This window comes from Hyla sarda, chromosome 3 (assembly GCF_029499605.1).
Source record: "Hyla sarda isolate aHylSar1 chromosome 3, aHylSar1.hap1, whole genome shotgun sequence".
In the NCBI taxonomy this organism is placed as follows: Eukaryota; Metazoa; Chordata; class Amphibia; order Anura; family Hylidae; genus Hyla; species Hyla sarda.
In genome coordinates, this window is record NC_079191.1 from 425,575,331 (window position 1) to 425,597,894 (window position 22,564).

General features: G+C 45.3%; 1 protein-coding gene across 1 annotated transcript in view; it reads right to left on the reverse strand.

Annotated features, from left to right (window-relative positions):
* Positions 1 to 19,089, reverse strand: part of HHIPL2 (HHIP like 2) — a 53,137-nt gene extending 34,048 nt beyond the window's left edge. The window contains exons 1-2 of the mRNA XM_056568390.1: positions 19,013 to 19,089; positions 4,387 to 4,599 (exon numbers count right to left, since the gene is read on the reverse strand). Of these exons, the coding sequence (XP_056424365.1) occupies positions 4,387 to 4,542 (156 nt within the window). The 5' untranslated portion in view covers positions 4,543 to 4,599; positions 19,013 to 19,089. The remainder of the gene's footprint in view (positions 1 to 4,386; positions 4,600 to 19,012) is intronic.
* Between the last annotated feature and the right edge of the window lie 3,475 nt (positions 19,090 to 22,564).

Consider the following 22,564-nt stretch of genomic DNA (forward strand, 5'->3'; position numbering starts at 1 on the left):
TGGAAGACAAGCAGGGCTCTTTACATGGATGACAAGCAGGGCTCTGTACACTGACGACAAGCAGGGCTCTTTACATGGAGGACAAGCAGGGCTCTGTACCTGAGGACAAGCAGGGCCTGTACGAGACAGAGCAGGGCGGCGGGAGCACTGCTCGGTGGCACAGTGAACTCCGACATGGTGGGCTGCTGCACTTAGACTTGAGGTCACGTCACCCCCACGGTGACGTGACCTCACGTCTGAACACAGCAGCGTGCCACGCCGGAGTTCACTGTGCCTCTCCCAGGCAGCCACACTGACAACCCAGGGCTGTAAGTAAGAAGCAGGGCCAACCTGGGACAGTGCAGGGTCGGCCCTCTTCTTCTGTTAAGATATGTATTGTGGGTGCCGGGCGGCCTATGCGGGCCGTCTGTGCAGGCCGCTGGGCCTATTATCATGTAGGGGCCTGCCTGGTGCCCGTACGTTAATCCCTGCAAAGCGGCCCCAGGGCCGGCGGCCCACCGGGAAAATTCCCGATATCCCGCTAGGCCAATCCGGGCCTGCCATCAACCACAGAGCACCGATGTGGCCTAGACCCATTTTACAAGGTTGGAGTTAAAGGGGTATTCCAGGAAAAAACTTTTTTTTATATCAACTGGCTCCGGAAAGTTAAACAGATTGGTAAATTACTTCTATCAAAAATCTTAATCCTTCCAGTAGTTATCAGCTGCTGAAGTTGAGTTGTTCTTTTCTTTCTGGCAACAGTGCTCTCTGCTGACACCTCTGCTTGTCTCAGGAACTGTCCAGAATAGGAGCAAATCCCCATAGCAAACCTCTAATGCTTCGGACAGTTCCTGAGACAAGCAGAGGTGTCAGCAGAGAGCACTGTTGTCAGAAAGAAAATAACTCAACTTCAGCAGCTGATTAGTACTGGTAGGATTAATATTTTTAAATAGAAGTAATTTACAAATCTGTTTAACTTTCTGGAGCCAGTTGATATAAAAAAGAAAAGAAAAAGTTTTTTCCTGGAATACCCCTTTAAGCTGGACGTGCCATTACCACACCAGGTATGTTCATTATAACCCCGGCAGTGCCGATTCAAACTCTACCTTTCACCTCAGTATTACAAGCACTAGGTTTTCTGAATATTCCCAGTATAATGCCTTTACTATGTTGACTTTATAATGAGCACAGAATAGAAGAAGGACATTGTCTGCAACTGAGTCCATATGCTATTAAAATTTACAGTTCTTATAAAGCCTGGACAACTCATTTAACCCTGACCACAACCCAAAATCTTTCCAGACTTCAAAATTCAGATCCCAAAATGCCATAATTTACCATAATTCAGACCCCAAACCAGTCCCCAATATCCAGACCTCCGATCATACCCTGACCAGACCCCAATATTCAGATCTCAGGTCACACCCAGACCCTGAAATTCAGACCTCAGACCATACACATCTACCTACCTGACTACCTTTATAGCTAGCTTTCTGGCTACATACTTGGCTATCAATCTGCCCACATAGCTAGCTGCCTGGATACCTACCTACCGAGCTACCCACCAGGCTACCAACCTACCTACACAGCTACCTAACTGACTACCATCCTACCTACACAGCTATCTACTTGACTACCAACCTACCTACATATCTACTAACCTACCGACATAGCAATCCTACCTGGCTACCTACCTACTCTATGTACCTATTCACCTAGCTACCTGGCTACCTACCTACTAAGCTAGCTACCTACCTTCTTACCTATATTGCTACTTACCTAGCTACCTACCTGAAGAGCTACCTACCTGACTTACCTACCTACCTACTAATTTACCTACCTACCTGCTAACCTACCTACTTACGTACCTGGCTACTTACCTATATAGCTACCTACTTATTTACCTAGCTACTTGACTACCTACCTACCTGCCTACCTAGCTATCTCCCTACCAACATATGTATCTACTTTGGGTGGGGGGGATCAATCTACCTACCTAAGGCTGTATGTTGCCTGTATACCTGCCTAAGGAGAGACTACCTAATAAGGGAAATAACTAGGGAACTAACAGCTCTAATTTATTAATTTTAAATCTGAAAAATGAAAGTTGCGTTTTCATTGGTTGCTATAGGCAACAAATACAGCTTTTTTTTTTTTTTTACAATATTCATAAACAGGTCACATTTATCAAAACTGCCTTTTTGATCAAAAAGTGCGCTGAGAGCCTCCATTTTCTGACCTAGAGTGCTGTTGCAACTTTCTTTTTTGTACATTGTGTATTTGCTACAGCAGCGGGCACCTGTGTATTAGGTTGTTGTGCTGGCTATTTTTCCTTTTGTTTTTGCCTTAAAGTTAAACTTTGTTGCCCATAGCAACCGATCAAAACGCAGCTTTCATTTGACCAATGAGGTTAAACCTCTTAAGGTTACGTTCACACGTACGCAGATTTGATGCGCAGGATTTTCTGCTGCAGATTTCAATGTAAACTAAATGACTGAGCGCAGCTTCTAATCTGCAGTTACAAATCCTGCGCATCAAATCTGCGCAGGATCCTGTATGTGTGAACGCACCCTAACAAAGAATGGCGTACATGTAAGTCCCAGTATGCAGTCCCTTAATGCATCACCACATACATGTAAAACAGTCTGTAAGGTTGGGTTCACACCACGATTTTGCTATACGGCTATACTGTATCAGGTTTTTGATGAAAAAACGGATCCCTCAAAACCGGACTAAACTGTATCAAAACGTGTGTAAAAATTTTATCTGTATACGGTTTGAAAAATGATGTCCGGTTGCATCAGTTTTTTAAGAAAAAAAAGTATACGTTTTGAACTTTTCACTCCATTATGAATAAAGTTTCACTTGTTTGATTGAAATTCCAAGGGAAAAAAAATGTGGAAAGTCAAAAACCGTATGGTGAAAACCGGATGGAACCGTACGCCCATACAGGTCTGTATGGTTCCCATTGACTCCCATGTTTAAAAAAAAACGTATACGGGTCAATACGCTTTTTCACCCGGACCAAAAACCGTTGTAGGCCACAGTTTTCTGTCCAGAAAAAGTAAAAAACCATGTGGTTTGAAAAACGTAGACAACCGCATACAATATGGTGCATACGGTTTTGAATGGAAAGTCTATGACCACGGTTTGCTGTACGGTTGCATACGGTTTAAAAAAACCAAAAAACGTATCCAAAAACTGTATAGAAAATCGTGGTGTGAACCCAGCCGAACACAGACACCGGCTCCTGTGCTGGTGTCACCTGCGGCGGGAGGCAGCTGCCATGTATTGCTGGGCTCCGGCCGCAACTCAGGAGTAGAACAAGGCTCAGATCATGGCAGTTAACCCTTTACGTGCTTTAGTCAGTGCGACCACAGCATCTACCGGGGAGGGAAGCTCCCTCTGTTCCTCATCGGCACCCTGCAAGAAAAAAAAAGCGATTGCGAGGGTGCCGATTGTTACTATTGCCCCCTCAGGGTCCCTGGTCCCTAAATATTTCTGAATTAGAAATTTTCTTGGAAATTTGGAAAAATTGCTGCTAAACTTATGAACCTTCTAACATCTCTTAAAAAGTAAATGAGCATCTAACAAATAATGGCAACATGAAGGAGACATATTGTAGACCTATTACAGATTTGAATCGAGAATATATGCGGCATCACTATTTCTTTTACCTGTAGAAAACGTATGCAACTTTGCTAAATTTTTATTGAAATTTTTGAGTTTTCCCACAAAAACAGCTGAACGTAACAACAAAAATTTACCACTAATATAAAAGTACAACATGTCCCAAAAAATTACTTGCATCACTTTAATTATCCCAAAATAATTACCACATACCGTATGGAACCGTATTGAAAATCGTATGCATTGACTCTCCATTGAAAACCGTATGACAAACAATGCATCAGGTTGTGTCCGTTTTGTATCCTGTACGGTTTTGTTTCTCGTACCCAAAACCGTAGCCTACCACAGTTTTTGGTCCGGGTGAAAAAACTTTTTTTTTTTTAACATGGGAGTCAACGGGAACCGTACAGAATCGTATGTGCGTACGGTTCCATCCGGTTTGCACCATACAGTTTTTGACTTTGCACCATTTTTTTTCTTGGAATTTCAATTAAACAAGTGAAACTTTATTCATAATAGAGTGAAAAGTTAAAAACGGATGCAACCGGACATTATTTTTCAAACCGTATACGGGTTAAAATTTGTACATACGTCTTGATACAGTTTAGTCCGGTTTTGAGGAATCCGTTTTTCATCCAAAAACCTGATACAGGAACTGTATTGCAAAAACGTGGTGTGAACCCAGCCTAAGGCAGGTGCTTTCTATGATATGGCTGGTGGGTGTAAGAACAACTAAAAGACACATAAATAACATAAACAACATGACAGACCATTTACCTGGCACAAAATATCCTTGACGTAATCCCCGCACAGCTCCTGCTCCTTGTAGTCATAGTGGTCCATGACAGACCAATACCTCTCGGCTATCATGTTGTCCTTCTCTTGGTCGCAGCATCCGAAATCTTGATACTGGGAGCAAAATTCCAAGTGCATGGAGGGCTTGAAAGGGGGTCCGAAGTCCAGGCATTGGGGGTGAGCAGCGACACCTGTCTGGAATATTAGGAAGACATGGATTGTGAGGAAAGTTCTGAGGAAAGCTTCTTCCTTCCAGTCCACAGGCATCAGCCTGGACCATTCTGAGACCGGGACCGACGTAGTCATCTCCACCCAGATGAGATGTCGTCTCCTGTCTAGTAGATTGTGTCGGTAGATATATCCCGGCTCCATACACTCCCACCCCTACATCTTTATTACCTTTATGTCCGTCCGTGCCCAGCCCCCTCCTACCTCCAAGTCAACCTTCACCACCTACTTCAGTGTTTCCCAACCAGGGTGCCTCCAGCCTTTCCCAACCAGGGTGCCTCCAGCCTTTCCCAACCAAGGTGCCTCCAGCCTTTCCCAACCAAGGTGCCTCCAGCCTTTCCCAACCAGGGTGCCTCCAGCCTTTCCCAACCAGGGTGCCTCCAGCCTTTCCCAACCAGGGTGCCTCCAGCCTTTCCCAACCCGGGTGCCTCCAGCCTTTCCCAACCCGGGTGCCTCCAGCCTTTCCCAACCAGGGTACCTCCAGCCTTTCCCAACCAGGGTGCCTCCAGCCTTCGGCAGTCCGGGCATGCTGAGAGTTGTAGTTTTGCAACAGCTGGAGGCACACTAGTTGAAAAACAGTGACCTACTTGGTCGAGTCACCGTACTCCTTGACGTTCCTTCTAATCTAACTCTATGAAAGATTCAAAGGGACAAATTCACAGAAGCCGTCGCCTCCAGGGAATGCAGAGAATTGTGAAATTAAGTGAGAACAGACACATTACGGTTCCCTATATTGGACAGTTCACAAACAGGCAGCTGGGGGGAGCTCTAGACTTATGCTTTTGTTTACTACTTTCATGTGACCCTGATAGTTTGTATAGACCAGTGGTCTCTAACCTGCGGTTAATCTCAGAGGGGGATATGAGACAAGTACATTTATTAGGCATAAGCACATTTTATTTTATATCTTTTGTAAGGTAATTCACTTTTTAACTTTCACTAACTTTTTATTTAATTTTTAATTTTTTGCAGTTTTGTTCCTGTTTTCATTCACTTTCTTTATTCTCTCTCTCTCTCTCTCTCTCTCTCTCTCTCTCTCTCTCTCTTTGTCCGTGCATGCTGGAAGTTGTAGTTTTGCAACAGCTTTAGGCACCCTGGTTAGGAAACACTGACCAATTACTTTACTATATAAAAATTACTATATAAAAAATCTTAATCCTTCCAGTACTTATCAGCTGCTGTATGCTCCAGAGGAAGTTGTGTAGTTCTTTTCAGTCTGACCACAGCTCTGGCCGGGTTCTTACATGACAGTGGGCTTAGCCTATCACCAGCCTTGGCGGGACATTGCTGCGGCCGGTGAAACGCTGACGGCTCTGCGGCGTCCCCATCCCCAGGAAGTTGAATGAGGTTCGCACCGCTGGACCGTGAGGCCTGTGCCGGACCAACGGGGGCACGTAGGAAGGTATGTTAAAGTTTATTTTGTTTATTTTTGCGGCCCGGGCACGGGAATATAGAAAAGTCTTGCACTACAGTCGTCCTTTAAGGACAATTTTCATTTTTGCATTAACATTTTTCCTCTTCCTTGCCCTCCAGGAGCCATAACTCGATTTATTTTTCCATCCACAGACCTATAGGAATGTTGCTTTTTAGGCATCCAATTGTACTATGCAATGGCACCTTTTTTTTTCCCATACAATGTACAGCAAAGCTAAAAAAAATCTTTATTTATTATTATTATTATTTTTTTTTTTTTTTTGGGGGGGGGGCAGCTTTTTCTGTAGACGGGGCTGTTTGAGTGCTCATTTTGCGCTGTGATCTGTGTTTTTTTTTTTTTTGTAACATTTTTGTTTTTGATGGAAGTTTTTAATCACTTTTATACCTTTACATTTCATTTTTTTAGTTTTATTTTTTATATATGGAGTCACCAAAAATCAGCAATTCTGGAGTTTGCGATTCACCATAGGGGATTTATCCTGTGGATGCTGCTGCGAGATGGGACGGTCCTGAGGCACACCTGGGGACTAGAGATGTTGCGAATTGTTCGCCGGCGTACAGTTCCCGGCGAACTTAGCATGTTCGCGTTTGCATCGCCGGGCGAACATATGTGAAGTTCGATTCGCCCCCTACACTTTAACATTGCGGTAAACTTTGACCCTGTGAGTCAGAGTCAGCAGACACATTACAGCCAATCAGCAGCAGTCCCTCCCTTCCAGACCCTCCTACGTCTTGCACGGACGCCATTTTACCTTCATTCGGCATGCTGCAGGCTTAGGAAGTGGAGGGACAGAGAAGCTGCTCCTGCTGTATAGGGAAAGCAATAGCTAGGTTGCTGCTAGGTGGTGTATTCAGGGTCCAGTTTACTCCTAAAACACTAGTCTAACATCTGCTTTAAAGGGTACCTCTCATCAAATAAACTTTTGATATATTTTAGATTAATGAATGTTGAATAACTTTCCAATAGCATGTTAATGAAAAATATGCTTCTTTCTATTGTATTTTTCCCGATCAGTCCTGTCAGCAAGCATTTCTTACTCATGCTGGAGTCCTAAACACTCAGAGCTGCCAGCCTGCTTTGTTCACAGCCAAACAGGCTGTGAACAAAGCAGGCTGGCAGCTCTGAGTGTTCTCCTTTGTGAACAAAGCAGACTGGCAGCTCGTAGTGTTTAGGACTCCAGCATGAGTCTGAAATGCTTGCTGCCAGGACTGGTAGGGAGACCCCTAGTGGTCATTTCTTCAAAGTGGAAAATTAAATAGAAAAAAGCATATTTTTTTTAATAACATGCAATTGTAAAGTTATTCTGCATACATTAATCTATAATATATCAAAAGTTTTTTTGATGAGAGGTAACCTTTAAGGACAGCACCCAAAAAAGCCCTTTTTTAGGGCTGAAATATATCAGTCCGTGTGTCTTGCAACAGCTGGAGGCACCCTGGTTGGGAGGGAACCACTGGTTAAAAGGGGTACTCCAGTGTAAAACTTAATTTCCTTCAAGCAACTTGCTACAGTATTAAAAGAGCTATAAGTTCAGTCCGTGTGTCTTGCAACTGCTGGAGGCACCCTGGTTGGGGACCTCTGCTTAAAAGGGGAACTCCGCTGGCAACCTTTTTTGCTCATTGTCACACTAGTGAAAATCACATTTGGTGTGACAGTTGTTGAAATAAAAAATTAAAAAAAACTTTTTGGGCTGTGAAATAAAACCAGTGCTGCCTAAAGGGGGGCTCTAACTATGTGCTGCCTAATATGGGGGAATCTATGGGCTGCCTAAAGGGGGGATCTAAATATGTGCTGCCTAAAGGGGGCTCTATGTGCTGCCTAAAGGGAGGCTCTAACTATGTGCTGCCTAATATGGGGGAATCTATGTGCTGCCTAAAGGGGGGCTCTATTTGCTGCCTAAAGGGGGGCTCTAACTATGTGCTGCCTAACATGGGGGAATCTATGTGCTGCCTAAAGGGGGGATCTAACTATGTGCTGCCTAAAGGGGGATCTAACTATGTGCTGCCTAAAGGGGGGCTCTAACTATGTGCTGCCTAAAGGGGGATCTAACTATGTGCTGCCTAAAGGGAGGCTCTAACTATGTGCTGCCTAATATGGGGGAATCTATGTGCTGCCTAAAGGGGGGGGATCTATGTGCTGCCTAAAGGGGGGCTCTAACTATGTGCTGCCTAACATGGGGGAATCTATATGCTGCCTAAAGGGGATCTAACTATGTGCTGCCTAAAGGGGGGCTCTAACTATGTGCTGCCTAACATGGGGGAATCTATGTGCTGCCTAAAGGGGGATCTAACTATGTGCTGCCTAGGGGGATCTAACTATGTGTTGCCTAAAGGGGGCCTCTAACTATGTGCTGCCTAATATGGGGGAAATCTATGTGCTGCCTAAAGGGGGGATCTAACTATGTGCTGCCTAAAGGGGGATCTAACTATGTGCTGCCTAAAGGGGGGCTCTAACTATGTGCTGCCTAATATGGGGGAAATCTATGTGCTGCCTAAAGGGGAGCTCTATGTGCTGCCTAAAGGAGGCTAAAGCACGTTATTCCAAAGAATTTAGGAATAATAGCCGATTTATGCCCTTTATGGATTAAAACCAGACTGTGCATCAACTATATAATTTCCCATGGGAGTTTTGCCATGGATCCCGCTCCGGCACGCCACAGTCCAGGTATTAGTCCCCTTGAAACAACTTTTAAATCACTATTGTGGCCAGAAAGAGTCCCTGTGGGTTTTAAAATTCGCCTGCCCATTGAAGTCAATGGCGGTTCGCGAACATAAAATTTTATGTTCGCGACATCACTACTGGGGACTGTCGCAGACACACTTATGCATTGCGGCACCCAGTTTGGAAAGCCCTGATCTAAACTCTTAATGGGGTACTCCGGCAGAAAACTTTTTTGTTTTTGTTTTTTTAAATCAACTGCTGCCAGAAAGTTATACAAATTTGTAAATAACTTCTATTTAAAAATCTTAATCCTTCCAGTATTTATCAGCTGCTGTATGCTACACAAGAAGTTGTGTAGTTCTTTTCTGTCTGACCACAGTGCTCTCTGCTGACACCTCTGTCCACGTCAGGAACTGTCCGTAGCAGGATAGGTTTGCTATGGGGATTTGCTCCTGCTCTGGACAGTTCCTGACATGGAAAGAGGCGTCAGCAGAGAGCACTGTGGTCAGACTGGAAAGAACTACACAACTTCCTCTGGAGCATACAGCAGCTGATAAGTACTGGAAGGATTAAGATTTTTAAATAGAAGTCATTTACAAACCAGTTGATTTAAAAAAAAAGTTGTTGTTTGAAAATAATACAGTTAGGCAATGTTCACACGGCGGAGTGTCCGTGCGGAATTCTGCGGGAATATTCCGCTCGAAAATTCTGCTGCAGCAGAGTCCCATTGATTTCAATAGGCTTCTTCTGCACTGTGCACACGGCGGAAATCCCGATTCCAGCGTCCGCAGAAAGAATAGACATGTTTACCAGACGGTGCATTTCCGAGCGGTCCTAGCACCCGCCGGAACATTCAAATGTGTGGTATGTCAGCCCGTGTTTTCCATGTGGACATTTGGCATGGAATCAAGACAAATAATGACTCCGGGGTCTGTTTTACCAAATTCTATCACAGTGGTAACCGGCAACTAATTTGTTACATACAAAAAGATCACAAGAACACTTTAAAGCGACAAAGTTCATTGAAAACCCCTGGGTTCTAATGTCACAGCTGTTCACCCCCCTCATCCATAACCGTAATGTATTCCGTATCCTAAAGGGAATGTATCACCTAGATTCTCTTTTCTACTGATTAGACCCAGATTCTAAAAAATTTCTAATCTGTCTGTATTTTTTATTGTTATATATATATATATATATATATATATGTGTAAAAAAAAAAATTGTCCATTATTATGGGGGCAGCCATCTTGCCTGAGCTGCTTTTTACAGCATTTAGAGATATGCTTTACAGCAATCCCCACAGACAAAAGACAACAATAGACAGAAGCTGTCCCATTGACATAGGTGTCTGGGCATGCTAAGAGGTCATTCTAGAAGGAGGGGGAGGCTGAGCTGTGAGCAACAGCTATCTTGTGTACCTCTATACACAGATGTCACCTTTCACTGTAATCCTATATGTGACGATAAGGAGGAGACTGCTGGGAAGTGATCTGTACAAAACAGAAAGTCTTAAATAGGTACTCAATCAAATCAACTGGTGCCAGAAAGTTAAACAGATTTGTAAATGACTTCTATTAAAAAATCTTAATCCTTCCTGTACTTATTAGCTGCTGAATACTACAGTGGAAATTCATTTCCGTTTGAAACACAGAGCTCTCTGCTGACATCACGAGCACAGCGCTCTCTGCTGACATCTCTGTCCATTTTAGGAACTGTCCAGAGTAAAAGGAAACCCCCATAGCAAACATATTCTGTTCTGGACAGTTCCTAAAATGGACAGAGATGTCAGCAGAGAGCACTGTGCTCATGATGTCAGCAGACAGCTCTGTGTTTCAAACGGAAATGAATTTCCACTGTAGTATTCAGCAGCTAATAAGTACAGGAAGGATTAAGATTTTTTTAATAGAAGTAATTTACAAATCTGTTTCACTTTCTGGCACCAGTTGATTTAAAAAATAATAAATAAATAAAAGTTTTTCACCGGAGTACCCCTTTAACTTAGTTTTGGCCCTAGTGGCCAGAATGTGAACTGCAAGAATTTCAGGATTATTTTACAATAATCCCAAGAAGCGTGCCTGCAGCTGGGGCAAAACTACAACTCCCAGCATGCCCGGACAGCCTGTGGCTGTCCGGGCATGCTGGGAGTTGTAGTTTTACAACAACTATAGGCACCCTGGTTGGGAGGTGCTGGTATCAATAGTAAATTGAAAATGAGAAAAACTCACCAATAATTCTAAAAAAAAAAAAAAAAAAAAAAATTTTAAATAAAAAACTTGATTTAAACAATAGGTCACTTTTCTGTCCATATTAAACTCCTTTTCTTTATTGTTCTTTTTCTTTACTTCCTCCTGATCCGTTTCCTTTTTTCGTTTTGTTTCTAATACATTTCAGACGTTGCCTTTATGTTGATTTGAACATATTTTACTCCTTTTGGAAGTTTTCCCTGACAGATGTTGTTCCTCAAAAGGAATTTTAATAACTAAATCCAGTTCTTGTTACAAGTTAAAGAGAATTTCACTGGGATTTTAAAAGGCACCTGTCATATCACAGGAAAAAAAAACCTCACTAGGTTAGATGCAGATACTTTACATGTCTTTAGTGTCTGTATTTGGCTCACAAATCCCTCTGTTCCGCTGCTTACTCATTCTGACATCCCCTACTCAGGAAGCGGCGTGTCCGAGGCAAGCACTGAGCCCTCCCTCACTCACCACGCATTCACTTCCTCCCTGAGTCTGCTGTGCTGGATCTCTTCATCCAACCATTGCAGGCTGCTCTGTAACCCCCTCCTCTCTGTTTTCCAGCTGCAGTCTGAGTGAGCACAGAGGAGTACTAGTCCCGCCCTCACTTCCTGGACTTTGTCCCTGCCTGTGCTTCAGCTGGGACAAGAATGATGCTACAGCCAGACAAGATTATGTTCTGGATGGTATGCGGACCCCTAGTGGTCTTATTTTTTTTATTTTTTTTTTATAAGCCATGATTTCTATAAAAACCTGAACCTCCGACCCCTTCCTCAGTAGAAATGTGTATATACACATTTCAACTGAGGAAGGGGTCGGAGGTTCATGTTTCCCAGCACCCCGAAACGCGTTTAGGACTCTTGCCACTGTTCACAGTCAGTACTAGTGTCCATCTGCAAACTTATATGTTTTGGCAACAGAGGAGTTAAATCAGCTTCATTCTGCCCTGCCTGGCCGCAACCACATATTTAACCGCTACTTCCCGCTACTCAAGCTTCCACGTGGGACGCCATCCCCTGACCATCTACCGCTCCCGTACGTACCATCACCGCCAGACCCATTGTCGCTCTCGAGCCGACTGACACTCTTGCCGGAGGGTCAGAACAGTGCCAGCTGCAGCAAGCCGGTCAGCGAGCGTGGTCTCCAGCGCTGAATACTGCTGCACGCTCCTCCAACATCGGAGCCAACGGGACTTAACATCTGTTTGCGTCCCCCTGCCATCGGGGCTGCTAGGGAGACGTCAGAACCAGTGCCCCCCCCCCCCCATCTCCATATTGGGGCATGCGAGGAACACTAGGCTGCGATTCATTGTAAAAAATCCATCAAGCCAGAAGCAGTGGTGAGAGATACTTTGCATCATTCATTTTTTTGATTATTGACTTTATGTTACAAGCATATTCCGCCACAAAACCGAATATTCATTCATCTTATTTTTTTGCGGATTCCATTTTTATTTTTTGCAGATTTATGGACTTATTGGAATACTAACACATCATTTTTATATTTTATATTTTGGATATCCCACTAGGGCCCAGTGGGATTTTTCACTAGACAGTGCCAGTTTAATGTGTCACTTTGTCATTGTTTTATATATTTATATTTTATAATCTGAATTCAAAATAATTTTTGACTAACGCTGCCATAATTTATTATTACCCACACCATTATGCACCATTGGTGAGGTCCTAGAGCTATATAAGCTATATCTTCTATTTGAGATTTGTAAATTACTTCTATTAAAAAATCTTAATCCTTCCAGTACTTATTAGCTGCTGAATACTACAGAGGAAATTATTTTCTTTTTGAAACACAGTGCTCTCTGCTGACATCACAAGCACAGTGCTCTCTGCTGACATCTCTGTCTATTTTAGGAACTGTCCAGAGCAGCATATGTTTGCTATGGGGATTTTCTCCTACCCTGGACAGTTCCTAAAATGGAGAGAGATGTCAGCAGAGAGCACTGTGCTCGTGATTACTCTGTGTTCCAAAAAGAAAATAATTTCCTCTGTAGTATTCAGCAGCTAATAAGTACTGGAAGGATTAAGATTTTTTAATAGAAGTAATTTACAAATCTCTTTAACTTTCTGGCACCAGTTGATTTAAAAAAAAAAAAAGTTTTCCACAGGAGTATCCCTTTAAGTCATTTGAGGTGGTGCTGGTAGAGTACATTTAGGCAGACTGGTTTAGGTTTTTCCCATTTTAAAGACAACACACCAAGCTTGTGAGGACATCTCCATGTTGGATTGTGGTGAGTCCAGATGGATGAAGTAGTGGATGGTTGATGGCGGCCACCCTGTTCCAACAAGGCTGCGATATCAGCAAGGCGGTGGTGGAGTCATGTTTTTGTCCGGAATCATGGGAAGAGAGCTGGCCAGCCCCTTAAGGGTCCCACGAAGGTGTAAAGATGACCTCTGCAAAGTATGTGGAGTTTCTGACTGACCACTTTCTTCCCTGATACAGAAGGAATCTTCATGTATGACAATGCACCATCTCATGCTGCAAAGAATACCTCTGCATCAATGGCTGCTATGGGGCTAAAAGGAGAGAAAGTCATGGTGTGGCCTCCATCCTCTCCTGACCTTAATCTTACTGAGAACCTTTGGGGCATCCTCAAGCAAAAGATCTATGAGAATGGGAGGCAGTTTACATCCAAACAGCAGCTCTGGGTGGCTATTCTGACATCTTGCAAACAAATTCAAGCAGTAACTGTCCAAAAACTCACACGTTCAATGGATGCAAGACTAGTGAAGCTGCTATCAAATGAGGGGTCCTATGTTAAAATGTAACATGACCTGTTAAAATGTTTAACCCCTTAACGACGCAGGACATATATTTACATCCTGCGCCGGCCCCCGCGATATGAAGCGGGGTCGCGCTGCGACCCCGCATCACATCGCATCAGTCCCAGCGCTCATCAACGGCCGGAACCCGCGGCTAATACCACACATCGCCGATCGCGGCAATGTGCGGTATTAACCCATTAGAAGCGGCGGTCAAAGCTGACCGCCGCTTCTAAAGTGAAAGTGAAACTATCACGGCTAGTCAGTCGGGCTGTTCGGTGAAATTGCGGCGTCCCGAACAGCTTACAGGACACCGGGAGGGACCTTACCTGCCTCCTCGGTGTCCGATCGACGAATGACTGCTCCGCGCCTGAGATCCAGGCAGGAGCAGTCAAGCGCCGATAACACTGATCACAGGCGTGTTAATACACGCCAGTGATCAGCATGAGAGATCAGTGTGTGCAGTGTTATAGGTCCCTATGGGAGCTATAACACTGCAAAAAAAAAAAAGTAAAAAAAAAGTGTTAATAAAGGTCACTTAACCCCTTCCCCAATAAAAGTTTGAATCAACCCCCTTGTCCCATAAAAAAAATAAAACAGTGTAAATAAAAATAAACATATGTGGTATCGCCGCGTGCGTAAATGTCCGAACTATAAAAATATATCATTAATTAAACCGCACGGTCAATGGCGTACACGTAAAAAAATTCCAAAGTCCAAAAAACCTTATTTTGGTCACTTTTTATACCATTAAAAAATGAATAAAAAGTGATCAAAAAGTTCGATCAAAACAAAAATTGTACCGATAAAAACTTCAGATCACGGCGCAAAAAATGAGTCCTCATTCCGCCCTGTACGTTATAGGGCGGGGTCAGAAGAAGATGACATTTTTAAACGTATACATTTTCCTGCACGTAGTAATGATTTTTTCCAGAAGTGAGACAAAATCAAACCTATATAAGTAGGGGATCATTTTAACCGTATGGACCTACAGAATAATGATAAGGTGTCATTTTTACCGAAATATGCACTGCGTAGAAACGGAAGCCCCCAAAAGTTACAAAATTGTGTTTTTTCTTCGATTTTGTCGCACAATGATTTTTTTTTCCGTTTCGCCGTGAATTTTTGGGTAAAATGACTAAGGTCACTGCAAATTAGAATTGGTGACGCAAAAAATAAGCCATAATATGGATTTTTAGGTGGAAAAATGAAAGGGTTATTGTCACGATTCGGCTGGCTGGAGGTGGATCCTCTGTGCCAGAGAGGGATTGGCGTGGACCGTGTCGGTGGACCGGTTCTAAGTTGCTACTGGTTTTCACCAGAGCCCGCCGCAAAGCGGGATGGTCTTGCAGCGGCGGTAGCAACCAGGTCGTATCCACCGGCAACGGCTCAACCTCTCTGACTGCTGAGATAGGCGCGGTACAAGGGAGTAGACAAGAGCAAGGTCAGACGAAGCAGAAGGTCGGGACAGGCGGCAAGGTTCGTAGTCAAGGTGGGATAGCAGGAGGTCTGGAACACAGTATAGGTAACACAGTAAAGCTTTCACAAGGCACAAGGCAACAAGATCCGGCAAGGGAGTGCAGGGGAAGTGAGCATAAGTAGGGCAAGGAACAGGTGCAGCTAATCAGGGTGATTGGACCAGGCACCATCGTTGGTGCACTGGCCCTTTAAATCTCAGAGCGCTGGCGCGCGCGCGCCCTAGAGAGCGGAGCCGCGCGCGCCAGAGCATGACAGCCGGGGACCGGGACAGGTAAGTGACCTGGGGTGCGATTCGCGGGCGGGCGCGACCCGCTATGCGAATCGCATCCCCGCCGGCCATGTTAGTGCAGCGCTCCCGGTCAGCAGGTCTGACCGGGGCGCTGCAGGGAGAGAAACACCGCGAGCGCTTCGGGGAGGAGCAGGGACCCGAAGCGCTCGGCGTAACAGTACCCCCCCCTTAGGTCTCCCCCTCTTTTTGTCGGGATGTCGCTCCACAGAGGACGAGGACATCGGGAGTGATTGTAGAGTCTCCTTCTGGGGGACAGTGAAGTCCTGGGTTTTAACAAGAATGGCAGACCGGTCAGAAGGAGTGGTAATGGGGAGGGGGGGCAGAGGGTGAGGCTTGGCACGGGGCAGAGTGTCACCAGGACGGGGACTATGAGGGGGCACGGCACAGTCCTGACAGGCCTTGGGGAGACCAGGCACAGGAGGAGACACTGAGGACCGACAGACGGGGCTGGGAGCAGACGTGAGGCACTCTTTGCGGCAAGCAGGACCCCAATTCTTGATCTCCCCGGTGGTCCAGTCAAGGGTGGGAGAATGGTGCTGGAGCCATGGCAGACCGAGGAGGATTTCAGAGGTACAGCCGGGCAAACCCAAAAATTCAATTTCCTCGAGATGCGGTCCAATGTTCATAAGCAGGGGCACTGTGCAATAACGCACAGTGCAGTGCAGCTTGACTCCGTTGACCGAAGAAATATAGAGCGGCTTGATGAGACAGGTCACCGGGATGCAGTACGTATCAAGCAAAGAGGCCAGAATAAAATTTCCAGAAGAACCAGAGTCCAAGACGGCCACAGCAGAGAAGGAGGAGTTGACAGAAGGAGAAATCCGTACGGGCACAGAGAGACATGGAGAAGCAGACTCCGTACCCAGAGACACCAGGCCCACATGAGCAGGTTGCGTGCGTGCATTTTCCAGACGTGGAGGACGAATAGGGCAATTCACCAAGAAATGTTCGGTACTAGCGCAGTACAGACATAGATTTTTATCCCTACGGCGAGACCTCTCTTCAATAGTCAGGCGAGACCGATCTACTTGCATAGGCTCCTCGGCGGGAGGCACAGGGGTAGATTGCAAGGGATACCGAGAGAGAGGTGCCCAGGGATTAAGGTCTTTTTCCTGGCGGAGTTCCTGGTGTCTTTCCGAAAAACGCATGTCAATGCGGGTGGCCAAATGGATAAGTTCATGCAGGTTGGCAGGAATCTCTCGTGCGGCCAGCACATCTTTGATGTTACTGGATAGGCCTTTTTTAAAGGTCGCGCAGAGAGCCTCGTTGTTCCAAGATAATTCGGAAGCGAGAGTACGAAATCGGATGGCGTACTCGCCTACTGAAGAATTACCCTTTACCAGGTTCAGCAGGGCAGTCTCGGCAGAAGAAGCTCGGGCTGGTTCCTCGAAGACACTGCGAACCTCAGAGAAGAAGGAGTGTACAGAGGCGGTGACAGGGTCATCGCAGTCCCAGAGCGGTGTGGCCCAAGACAAAGCCTTCCCAGACAGGAGACTGACCACGAAAGCCACCTTCGACCGTTCTGTAGGAAATTGGTCCGACAACATCTCCAAATGAAGGGAACATTGTGACAGAAAACCACGGCAGAGTCTAGAGTCCCCATCAAATTTGTCCGGCAGGGACAAGCGGAGGTTAGGAGCGGCCACTCGCTGCGGAGGAGGTGCAGGAGCAGGTGGAGGAGATGGTAGCTGCTGTTGCAGATGCTGTAGCTGCGACTGAAGTTGCTGTACCATGGTGGACACTTCCGACAGCTGGTGACTTAGATGGGCGATCTGTCGGGATTGCTGGGCGACCACCGTGGTGAGGTCAGAGACAGCTGGCAGGGGAACCTCAGCGGGATCCATGGCCGGATCTACTGTCACGATTCGGCTGGCTGGAGGTGGATCCTCTGTGCCAGAGAGGGATTGGCGTGGACCGTGTCGGTGGACCGGTTCTAAGTTGCTACTGGTATTCACCAGAGCCCGCCGCAAAGAGGGATGGTCTTGCAGCGGCGGTAGCAACCAGGTCGTATCCACCGGCAACGGCTCAACCTCTCTGACTGCTGAGATAGGCGCGGTACAAGGGAGTAGACAAGAGCAAGGTCAGACGAAGCAGAAGGTCGGGACAGGCGGCAAGGTTCGTAGTCAAGGTGGGATAGCAGGAGGTCTGGAACACAGTATAGGTAACACAGTAAAGCTTTCACAAGGCACAAGGCAACAAGATCCGGCAAGGGAGTGCAGGGGAAGTGAGCATAAGTAGGGCAAGGAACAGGTGCAGCTAATCAGGGTGATTGGACCAGGCACCATCATTGGTGCACTGGCCCGTTAAGTCTCAGAGCGCTGGCGCGCGCGTGCCCTAGAGAGCGGAGCCGCGCGCGCCAGAGCATGACAGCCGGGGACCGGGACAGGTAAGTGACCTGGGGTGCGATTCGCGGGCGGGCGCGACCCGCTATGCGAATCGCATCCCCGCCGGCCATGTTAGTGCAGCGCTCCCGGTCAGCGGGTCTGACCGGGGCGCTGCAGGGAGAGAAACACCGCGAGCGCTTCGGGGAGGAGCAGGGACCCGAAGCGCTCGGCGTAACAGTTATGATTTTTAAAAGGTAAGGAGGAAAAAACGAAAGTGCAAAAACTGAAAAACCCTGAGTCCTTAAGGGGTTAAAGAGTTAAAATGTTGTTAAAAGTTTGATTGAAATAATAGCTTTTGATTTCAGTAAATATGCTGCAAACACAACAAATGACAATTTTCAGTTCTTTACAACCTATAAAGTGTTTTGAAACTTACTGTGCGTAATAATTTGGAACAACGCATTGTAAGTTTTTTATGTTTAAAAATCCTGTTGTCATTAGGAGGTTTGTTCAATAAAATTTGAAATTGTTCGATAACAGGAGAATTATGCTGACTGTTATTTACATCAATTATTTAGGTAAATGAGAAAACATGTAATTTCCATAATAATTTGGAACAGGGTGTATACGTATTTATCCCCGTTTATGACTAGAATGGTGAAGACTGATGCATAGACTGGCAAAGGTGGAGAATGAAGGGAACAGATGGAGCATTTATGTGTAATTCAGCATTGATAGTATGTCTAGTGCCCTATGAGTGATGTAACAGCTTCCTATAGAGGGTGTCACTCATCACATACCATGTAAAGGACCAAAATAACTCACAAGGTCCAAATTTAAGATTAAAGGGGTACTCTGCCCCTAGACATCTTATCCCCTTGCTCTGTGCAGTGATGACAACGGGTGCTGCAGCCGAGATCACGGGGGTCCCCAGTGGTGGGACCCCTGCGATCAGACATCTTATCCCCTATTCTTTGGATAGGGGATAAGTTGTCTAGGGGCGGATTACCCCTTTAAAAGCCTTGAATCAAGTGCCCTGACACATACGTGGTCCTCATCCAACATATACATTTTAGGACACATAAGAAAATGAAAGATTAATCCATTATAATCCACGCATCTATCATCATACCGAATACCTAAACACAGAGCACTTAGTCCTGGCTTCTTACCAAAAATGATGGATGTTTTTAGAGGCTTAAAGCATCGCCCACCGGTGAGGGCCCATATCCCACACGGAGGTCCCCACCCTAGACAAAGAACACCCAAAGTTGAAATATCTTCATCATATAAACTATAAACATAGTTGGAATTGTTGTGTCCAGAAAATGCAAAATGAGGTATAAGGGGTATTCGTGTTTTGGCAAGTTATTGCCTGTCCACTGGATAGGGGACACTTAAAGGTGGTCCAACCGCTGGCAACCAAGCCGATGCCGAGAATTTCCTTAAAGGGGTACTCCACTGGCCAGGGTTCCGGCTGCGTTCGGAACGTTTAGTTTGAATGTTGTGCATTCGCTGCTGGGGTCGGCAACACCCCTCATGCTATCAGGTCACGCCCCTCAATGCAAATGAAATGAATGGAATCGGCCGCACATGTTTGGAAGTCCCATAGACAGTGAATGGAGCAGAGGGTGAAGGATAATTGACCTCTGTTCTGGTAGTCAAACCCGCACCAATCAGCTAGTTATTACCTATATTAGGGGTATATATATTTGAATGCAAATTTAAAGAAGTCCAGTTAGAGAAGATATCCTCAAGAAAAGGTCCAGAAAACCAAATTGACTAACTTATCATTCAGTGCCATGGCCTACACCTCCAGGGAACCCCCCCCCCCTGTAGGTACATTGTCCTTTGTATGTAAGACCCTCTGTAGGTTGCTTGCTCACTGTATGTAGGACCCCAAGAAAGTGAGGCACTTATTTATACCCTGCACCCCGTATGTGGCCCCATTCTCTGTAAAAATGTTGCTCCGCCCCCTTTCACCCTTGCTCATGAGGTGGCTAGATGTAATAGGGAGGAGCATGTGACGACATCACTCTGCCTCCTCCACTGAGCACTTCTTGCTTAAAGAGTACCTGTCCAGATCTCCCCTCCCCCTAAAAAAAACAACAACAACAAAAAAGTGTTATATGTTGCTCAACACCTCATCCTGATTATGTACATGTAATTTTTATGTGTCTACGACCTATATTTCTCTCAAAATCACCTTTATTTACTTGCCCTCATTTGCTCAGTGAAGTTTCTGTCCATGCAGAGGCACGCCCCGTGTTCCTCTCTTCTCCTCACTGTGATGACTCCTCCCCTCCTTCACTCTGCTCTGATTCAGAGGGCCCTGGAACTGCCCGCAGCCCTGTCAATTGCACATGGTGTCCATGATGTGTCGATGACCACTGGACACTGCAGGACTGATCTGTATCCCAGTAGGCAGGAGAAGCCCTGGTGGCCACTTTTTTGACTGGCTTTTTCAGCATGAAATACTGAAAATGTTCTGATGACAGCAATTGCAAAACATATTGTTTGTGCATGCTTTATAACATATCAAAAGTAATTGTATCTGACAGTGCCCATTTAAGTGCGGTGTAACGCTATGGAGGAAGCAAAGTATGTCACATGATCCTTTATAAACAGGGCCGAAGTTAAATTTTTTACATTATAGATGCAGGTCTGGAGAGCATAGCGGCTTGGTTTAGACCCAAATGGCAGTCCACCTGTTAGTTGCTTCAACCCTATATTGTGTATAGGCAATAACTGGTTATTTTGGGATATATCATTTTTAAAGGGGGGGGGAAGTATCAACTAGTATTATCATCGATCTAATTGATAAGAATCATTATCTGGATTTTTGGTCATTTTGACAAATATAAATTGCTCAAAAAATTTCATAAAATGTCTCTATGGTAAAATGTAATAACTATTGAAGATGCAATAAGATCTAAAATCTCTACGATAGAAACAACAGAAATCATTCATAAGGGAGAGGTGGTTTACATTAACCCCGTCCCTAACGAAAACCTCATGTGGCCTCAAGTTTTGTGTGCTAAAGGAGGTTAAACAACTGGTAAGCAAACAACAAAAATACTTGGTTAAAAAAAGTACTTGGTGATCAAAAGGCAGAGACATGATGTTAATGGACTGTACATATGCACAGAGTTAGGAGATTATAAAGGCAGGGACGAGACTTGGGCAAAATATCAGAAATGGAAATACATTTGTTGATTTAAAAAAATATATATTTATTTTGCCCACTCACTTCCCTCATGATGGGAGGAGAAAGGAACCATTGGATAAAGTCGGGCAACACACCGGCTCATGTAGAGACAGCCTGAGTTACTTCTGAGCTCCGTAGTAAAATTCAAAGCTGATTTCTTAAAGGGGTATTCGAGGTAAACTAACTTTTAACTATCAAAATGAAGCAAAAAATCAGGGAGAGCACTCAGGGAGCAATATCACCTCCTACAAACAACGAAGAGATCCTTGGTGATCTGTTTCAGTGTCTCCTGCGGGGTGCACATACACAAGTATAAAGCATCCAAAATAGACAAAACCAAGAGCATGTACGTGCACTCACCGTTGGGCAGAGACAGTTAGGTCTAGAAGTCCGGTAATGGGGTGCCGGGTCACGGATTAGGCGCTGGTGTGCGACGTGCGAAACTGCTGGCATAGCCTCCGAGCGCCACACACCAGCGCCTATGCCGTGACCCGGCACCCCCCGTTACCGGACTTCTAGACCCAACTGTCTCTGCCCAGCGGTGAGTGCACGTACGTGCTCTTTGTTTTGTCATAACTTTTAACTATCCTTCCCATTATGAAAAGATATGTTATTTCTACATTTACTTGCTGTACAGTCAGGTCTTGAGAGGTCAGGGTATGTACTTAGAATAGATCCCCTAAATAAATACAGACCTCAGATCAGACCTCTAAGGTCTGGATTTAGTTAGGCGTCTTGGTCTGTAGTCATGTTGCAATGTGATGAAAGGGGCCATATGTACTACCTGCAACTAACTTGTCAGTTCTCTACGGGGGCAAGGATGACTATGAGTGACATGTTATAGGTGGGAGAGGGACTAGTACTGATTGTCCCAGGGGCTTCAAGATTGAGAAATTAAAGGGGTATTCCGGAGTAAACTAACTTAACTATCCTGCCCTTTATGAAAAGTTATGTTATTACTTAATTCACTTGCTGTACGGCTCTGCCACGGATCGTCCACTTTTTGTTCTTTATATGGTCCCCCTAGGTTCAGCGTTCTGTTTAGGAATTGATGACGTCAGTCTTGAGCTTATTCTGCAATCCTTTGCGGCTCGAGACAGCAACTGGTGTCAGCGGGCTTGGTTTCTTCTTGTCTTTCCGAACAAGTCAGCCCCTTGATGACATTTGCAGTCCATCTGTACGTCCCGACATGCATCACGTGATTTCGGCCATCTGCAGAATGCAGGGATGCAGTGAACGCTCCGGCACGTCGGGACGTACAGGTGGACCGCAAACGTCATCAGGGGACTGACTTGTTCGGAAAGACAAGAAGAAGCCAAGCTCCCTGACACCAGCTGCTGTCTCGAGCCGCAAAGGATCGCGGAATAAGCTCGAGAAAGACGTCATCAATACCTGAATGGAACGCTGAACCTGGGGGGGGACAATATAAAGAAGAAAAAGTGGACCATCCGCGGCAGAGCCATACAGCAAGTGAATGTAGAATTAACTTTTCATAATGGGCAGGATAGTTGAAAGT